Source organism: Lemur catta, chromosome 7 (assembly GCF_020740605.2).
Source record: "Lemur catta isolate mLemCat1 chromosome 7, mLemCat1.pri, whole genome shotgun sequence".
Classification (NCBI taxonomy): domain Eukaryota; kingdom Metazoa; phylum Chordata; class Mammalia; order Primates; family Lemuridae; genus Lemur; species Lemur catta.
Genome location: NC_059134.1, coordinates 60,558,010 through 60,565,947, shown reverse-complemented (window position 1 = coordinate 60,565,947; position 7,938 = coordinate 60,558,010). Strand labels below are relative to the sequence as shown.

Here is a 7,938-nt window from a genome sequence, read left to right as displayed (position 1 = left end):
TTTCAAAAACAACTTAATATAGGTTATCCAAATAGCCACTCCCACCTAATGATAAAAGCCCTAAACTTTGAAATTAGATTTTGTCCCACCGCCGCCTCCCCCACCCAGACTGGATATCCAGGCTGGGAAATGAGAGCTGGTCAACTTTGCCCCTAAATTTTTCTCCTGTGCTTTCTTTCCTCTCCCTGGTTTTCAACCTGTGGCTTTTCATCTCACCAGATCAGAAAAAAGGAGAATAGATTCAGAATAGAAATGTCCTCAATGGAGCTGCCATCGGTCCATCCCGGGTGTGCTGTAGGTTAAAACAGATAGTATTTCAGAATCCATTTCTTGAGCATACTGTTACATGCTTTATTTTGACCATTGCTTGTCATTACTAGCCTAGAATGCAGACTCACTCAGGGAACAAAAATGATACTCCTTGTACTCCATGCACCCAACATATGGCCTAGCACAAAGCAGGTGATCGGTAAAGATGTGAAGGAAGAAAAGGAATAATCTGTAGCTTTATAGAACCAAGGAAGCAAAATGGACAAATGAGACTATGGAATGATGTTATTTCTTGAAGCTTCGCATTAAATGATTAAAAATAACTTTTTCTTCTCTCTCTAGGAACATCAGAGGATCATGGAGGTCAAAGCCCCCAGGGCATCCTGGTAAGGCTGGGGCTGGCCAGGGCTGGTACAGACACCAGACCTCCTGCCCCTGCCCTCTCCCCAGCGCTGTCCTGCGCCCCCAGGGAAGATGTCAGGGTGGAGCAACGGAAGCTCCAACGCATCCTACACCAGCTTCCTCCTGGTGGGCTTCTCAGGGCTGCAGGAGTCCCGCACCCTCCTGGTGCTGCCCTTCCTCAGCCTCTACCTGGTGATCGTCTCCGCCAATGCCCTGGTCATCCACACGGTGGTGGCCCAGCGCAGCCTGCACCAGCCCATGTACCTGCTCATAGCCCTGCTCCTGGCTGTCAACCTCTGTGCCGCCTCCACCGTGGTGCCCGCCATGCTCTTCAGCTTCTCCGCACACTTCAACCACATCTCCCTGACTCGCTGCCTGGTCCAGATGTTCTGCATCTACTTCTTCATTGTCTTTGACTGCAACATTCTCCTGGTCATGGCCCTGGACCGCTATGTTGCCATCTGCTACCCTCTCCGCTACCCAGAGATAGTGACAGGCCAGTTGCTGGCTGGCCTGGTGGGGGCGGCAGCTGCCAGGAGCATGGGCATTGTTTCTCCAGTGGTGCTTCTGGCCTCCCGGGTCTGCTTCTGCCGCTCAGATGTGATCCACCACTTTGCCTGTGAGCACATGGCCCTGATGAAGCTCTCCTGCGGGGACGTTTCCCTGAACAAGACTGTGGGGCTGACCATCCGCATCTTCAACAGAGTCCTGGACATGCTCCTACTAGGAGCCTCCTACTCCCGTATCATCCATGCTGCCTTTAGGATTTCGTCAGGTGGGGCACGTTCCAAGGCCCTGAACACCTGTGGCTCCCACCTGCTGGTCATCTTCACTGTCTACTCATCAACAATGTCCTCGTCCATTGTCTACCGTGTGGCCCGCACTGCCTCCCAGGACGTGCACAACCTGCTCAGTGCCTTCTACCTGCTGCTCCCGTGTCTGGTCAACCCCATCATCTATGGGGCCAGAACCAGGGAAATCAGGCAGCACCTGACAACCCTGTTCCGAAGAACACAGCTGCCGGTCCCCACTGAGAAGCCCCAGTCCCTGTCCTCACACGGGCAGCTTTCTGGCTGATTCTCTGGGACTTGTTTGTCCTGAAATCATTCTCGCTATCCAGTGAGGGAAGGGTAATTTTGTGAGTCATCCTTGCTGTATTTTGGCTTGGCTATTTGCGCTTATCTTTGAGACTCATATTCATTTTCTGGAAATAGCCACTCATCCAGAGTTACATAGTAATCAGCTGTAAAACAAGCTTCTGTCTCTGGCTTCTAAGTTTTCTCCCTTTCCTTCTGCATATGAGTTTTGTTCATTCATTCATTTATTTATTCATCAGATGTTTATTATACATACATCATACTAAGCCTATGATTGCAGAGAAAGAAAAAAAAAAATCCCAGTCTCTTCCCTGAAGGAGGTTCCAATCTAGCAAGCTGTAAAGAGATGTAATGTTCATTTATAGCTCTATGTGCAAGCTTCTGTGGCAACATAGAGGAGGGGACACTCACTAAAATGAGACACACCTCACAGAGAAGGTGAATGGGAGTTGGATTTGAAGAATAATAAAGTGTTCTCTGGGGAGGAAGGAGAAAAGAAAACCCATTCCAGGCAAAGAGACTGGCATGGACAAAGGCGGAGAAGCATGGATAAAGAAATAAGACTGGATGGGTAAGCAGAAGCCAGATAATGAAAGGCATTATACGTCATGATAAGGAGTCTGAGTTTTTACTCCGGACAGTAAAAACTTCTTGAGAGTCCAAAGCAGGGACTTGGCAAGATCGTATTTGTGTTTCAGGATGATCACTCTGCAGTCACAGTAGAGGGTGGATTAGATAGAGACAGGCCTGTAGGCCAAGAGACCCAGCAGGGAGCTGTTACACTAATCCAGATGAAAGACTACACTGGCCTGAACCCAACTAGCAACCGCAGCAATGAAGGGAGGTAGACTGATGTAAAAGAAACCAGAAGGCTGAATTTGTATGTAAGGGCCAAAGAGGTAGAAGGGAAGTGAGGCCAGAGTGGCTTCCCCAAAGGTAGGGGAGGGGACTGTGTGATGGGGGTTGGAGTGTCAGCAATGCTGAATCCTCTGGGGGGTGAAAGAGGACCCAAGGGTCCTTTGATGCAGTAATACACAGGTTGCTGATGACGGCTTTGAGAGGACAGGTCCTTTCTTTAGGCCCTGGAGACACAGTGACAGCATGATATGGCCTTGCCTTCGTGGGATTTAAAGTTTAAAGGATCCATAGGCATTAGTCAACCAATTTCAATGCAGTGGAATAGGGGGGACTGGAATAAAACCACCATGATTCTGAGTGGATCAGGATGGAGAGATGTTTGTGGGGGGAAATAGAGAGGAGCAGATGAAAGGGAAGGTAGAGAGAGGAGAGGATACTGGTAAACTTTGCTGAGTAGAAGGAATGTGGAGCTTGGAGAAGGAGAGACTTGAGTCTGATTCTTGGCTCAGCCACTTATACATGTGAGATCATGAGGCAATTTTGGAATTCTTCTAAACATTAGTTTTCTCGTCTGCAAAACAGATATAGTAATATTACCTGCCTAATAGGGAGAGGAGGGGCCAGTAAAGAGGAAAGCCAAGGGGTGATCCATTAAGTGAGGTACCACATGGGAACTAGAGGAAGGCTGAATGTCAAGAGGAGAGACCCTCCCCTTCTGACATGCAGTTGACCCTTGAACAACAATGACCCCCCATGTAGTTGAAAATCCACATATAACTTTTGACTCCCCCAAAACTTAACTACTAATAGCCTACAACTGACCAGATGCCTTACTGATAACGTAAATAATTGATTAACACTTATTTTATATGTTACATGAATTATATACTGTATTCTTATAATAAAGTAAACTAGAGAAAAGAAAATGTTATTAATAAAATCATATGGAAGATAAAACATATTTATTATTCATCAAGTGGAAGTGGATCATCATAAAGGTCTTAATCTTTATTGTCTGCATGTTGAATAGGCTGAGGAAGAGGAGGGGTTGGTCTTGCTGTCTCAGGGGTAGCAGAGGAGAAAGAAAATCCATGTGTAAGTGGACCCGTGCTGTTCAAACCCATGTTGTTCAAGGGTTCAAAGCAGAAAGAAAGGAGTGCAAAGGGATGCAGAACTTCACAGTCATTCTCTTTCTCCAGAGACCCTTAGCAATCGAGGGACAGTTTTCATCTGATTATTGGAAGGATACAGCAGAGAAACAGGAGTGCTGGAGGGAGAGTGGCTGTGCTGCCTGACACCCAAGTGTGAGAAAGGCAGAGAAGACAGGAGGGCTCTGAACAATTAAAGAAATATTAGAGGCCTAGAAGTCATCATGACATATAAAACCAGGGGCAGTGGGGGGAAGGAATAAGGCTGGAAAGAAATACTAAAATACAAGAGTTCAGAGGTGGTGTGTTTCTGGGTGACGATCCAGGGTATGACCGTGGTATTTGTGGCCTGCACTGGATGGAGAATACGTCACCTGTGCTGAAGGAGGCAAATAACCATTAAACAAGGATGCTGACTGGATCATCGACATGAATAAGTTGTACTGTAGTTCCAGAGAATGGCAGGAGTTGGGCAGAGAAGATAGGCTGAGCCAACCTATCAACCTGTGCAAACAGGTAGAGAACCTTGAAGCTGTTAGATGACAATGATGAAGAAAGAAGGGGACATGAAATTGGAAAAACAATAATTTTAGGCAACAGTAGGGAGCCACTTATAAAAACACATTAACAAAGTGTCAAGACGTGACTGTCCAAGTTTCTGAGAGAAATATTGAGGAGATAAATTGTAAGTGATTATGTCTTAAAATACATAATCAAATTGAAGGTTTCCTTTTGAGTTTCAAGCTTGGAACTTGAGCACTTCAGCACAGAGGACAGCTATGTGTGTCTCATAGCACACAGCAAGAGGTAGCTGGTAGAGTCTGACAGCCTTCAAAAAAGTCCAGTGAACAACAGATAAACAGGATAGAAAGAAGGTGAAAGTTCCTGGGCAATAATAGTGGTCCCCAGGTTTTCACAGTAGAGTGCACACTGCACTCACCTCCTGCCCTAGCTTCTGAGCCACCCAGACTAGGGAAGTAAATACCTCACCAACCTTGGCGCGCAGGTACCTGCGTGGGCACACATACACGTGCATACACATACACTGTGTCACACACACACACACACACTGCCCCTAAATCAGGTCCCTGTCTTGACCCCTGGGCTCTCCCAGTGTCACCCAAGTGTCCTTTCCTGACTTTGGGTAACCCCTAAGCGTCCATGTAACCCCCAAATGCAAGAGCCCCTTCCAGCCGAGCCCCAGGTCATCCAGTGAGTAATACCAGCTTAGGCCTGTCTGTGCCCCTATTTGAGCCTGACCTGAAACCCGATTTGCTCTCTGGGCCTCTAATGGCTTATCTGTAAAATGAGGGAAACCCCTTCGTAGAGGTGACTGCTCTGTGAGAATTACCAAGGGCCATAAAGATGAAAATGTAAGTACACTGTCACCTCCACCCAGCCCTCTCCCTGGGGCCCTCTCTAAGGGAAAGGCAAGTTCTTCTGAGTTTCTCATTGTCTCTCCTCTGAATCCCTACAAATGAGTCCCATCTGGGAATCTTCTCAGGCTTTTCCCCTGGAGCCACAGGTCTAATTATCCATCCTTCTCCCTCAGCCTCATAAATCAGTGCCTCGGAGCCGGGCACTGACCTCTGGCCTCACCTCTTCAGAGGGGAAACCAAAGCCACTGCAGGCTGCAACCCAGTCGGAGACCACTCCAGGCTGCCACGTGAGGAGACAAGAGGTTTATGGGGGATTTGGAGGCAGGTAAACCTGATATTGGAACTGAACTCCACCTTTCACCATTGACAAACCCTAGTTCATATCCTGGCCCTATCGTTTAATACCTATAACATTTTAAGAACATTAGTTAACTTCTCTAAGTCTGCGTGCCCCATTCTATAAACTGTGTTAATAAATAGCACATTCAGCCCTCTGTATCTGTGGGTCCCACATCTGTGGAGTCAATCAACTGCAGATCAAAAATACTCGAAAAAGGCCAGGCGCGGTGGCTCATGCCTGTAATCCTAGCACTCTGGGAGGCCAAGGCGGGTGGATCGCTCGAGGTCAGGAGTTCGAGACCAGCCTGAGCAAGAGCGAGACCCCGTCTCTATTAAAAATAGAAAGAAATTATCTGGCCAACTAAAAATATATATAGAAAAAAATTAGCCGGGCATGGTGGCGCATGCCTGTAGTCCCAGCTACTCGGGAGGCTGAGGCAGTAGGATCGCTTAAGCCGAGGAGTCTGAGGTTGCTGTGAGCTAGGCTGACGCCACGGCACTCACTCTAGCCTGGGCAACAGAGTGAGACTCTGTCTCAAAATAAATAAATAAAATTTAAAAAAAAATACTCGAAAAAAATAAAAAATAATATAAGGGCCAGGTGAGGTGGCTTATGTCTGTAATCCTAGCACTTTGGGAGGCTGAGGTGGGAAGATCGCTTGAGCTCAGGAGTTCAAGACCAGCCTAAGTAAGAGTGAGAGCCCGTCTCCACTAAAAATAAAAAAATTAGCCAGACGTCATAGTACCTGCCTGTAGTGACAGCTACTCAGGAGGCTGAGGCAGGAGGATCACTTGAGCCCAGGAGTTTGACATTGCAGTGAGCTATTATGAGGCCACTGCACTCTACCCAGGGCAACAGAGTAAGACTCTGTCTGGAAAATAAATAAATAAATAAATAAATAATAAAAATTTTAAAAGTGCAGTGTAACAACTGCTTACAAAGCATTTACATTGTATTAGATATTATAAGTAATCTAAATATGATTTAAAGTATACAGGAAGATGTATGTAGGTTTATGTAAAGTCTATGCCTTTTTATTGCTACATAACAATTATGCATATTTATGGGGTATATGGTGATATTTCAATACATAAAATGTATAGTGATCAGATATGGGTAATTAGTATATCCATCATCTCAAACATTTATCACTTCTTTGTGCTGAGAACATTCAATATCCTTCTAGCTATTTGAAACTATATAATGTATTATTGTTAACTATATTCATCCTGCAATGCTATAGAACACCAGAATTTATTCCTCCTACCTGCTTGTAATTTTGTATCCTTTAACAAGTCTCTCCCTATCCCTCCCTTCCTCCTACCCTTCTCAGCCTCTAGTATCTTCTATTCTACTTTTTACTTCTATGAGATCAACTTTTCTTTAGCTTCCATATATGAAAGAGAACATGAAGTGTTTAACTTTCTGTTCCTGGCTTATTTCACTTGCATTGTCCTCCATTTCCATCCATGTTGCCACGAACAACAGGATTTCATTGTTTTTATGACTGACTAGTATTCCATTGTGTATATATACCACATTTTATTTATCCGTTCATCTCTTGCTAGACAATTGGGTTGATTCCATACATTGACTATTTTGAAAAGTGCTGCAATAAACATGGGGCTGAAGATGCCTCGTCAATATACTGATTTCCTTTCCTTTGGGTAAATGCCCACTAGTGGGATTCCTGGATTGTGTGGTAGTTTTTTTGTAGTTTTTTGAGAAACCTCCATACCATTCTCCTTAGTGGCTGTACTAGTTTACATTCCCACCAACAATGTGTAAGAGTTCCCTTTTCTCTGCATCCTCACTTGCATTTGTTATTTTTTGTTTTTTTGATAATAACCATCCTATCTAGGGGGATATGATACCTCATTGTGTCTTTAATTTGTATTTCTCTGATGATTAGGGACGTTTAACATTTTTTCATACTTTTTTTTTTTGTCCATTTGTATGTCTTCTTTTGAGAAATGTCTGTTCAGAGATCATTTGCCTATTTTTTAATAAGATTGTATGGGTTTTTTTGCTTTTGAGATGTTTCAGTTCCTTCTATATTCTGAATATTAACCTCCTGGCAGAGGAATAGTTTGCAAATATTTTTCCCATTCTGTAGGTTGTCTTTTCACTCTGCAGATTGTTTCCTTTGCTCTACAGATGCTTTTTAGTTTGACATAATCCCATTTGTTTATTTTTGCTTTTGTTGCCTGTGCTTTTGAGGTCTTATTCATAAAATCTTTATCCAGATCAATGTCCTTAAAGCATATCCCTTATGTTTTCTTCTAGTAGTCTTATACTCTAGGTTCTTACATTTAGGTCTGTAATCCATCTTGAGTTGATTTTTGTACAGGGTGAGAGGTAGGGGTCTAGTTCCATTCTTCTGTATATGGATATCTAGTTTTTCCAGCACCATTTTCTATAAGAGACTTGAGCATCTGCAGATT

The 7,938-nt window shown here is 44.5% G+C and overlaps 1 protein-coding gene across 1 annotated transcript; it reads left to right on the top strand.

Annotated features, from left to right (window-relative positions):
* The first annotated feature begins 744 nt into the window (after positions 1-744).
* On the top strand, positions 745-1,749 carry LOC123642164 (olfactory receptor 52K1-like). The gene has a single exon (XM_045557072.1). It carries the CDS (start codon positions 745-747, stop codon positions 1,747-1,749), a length of 1,005 nt encoding a protein of 334 aa, XP_045413028.1.
* Positions 1,750-7,938: the final 6,189 nt, after the last annotated feature.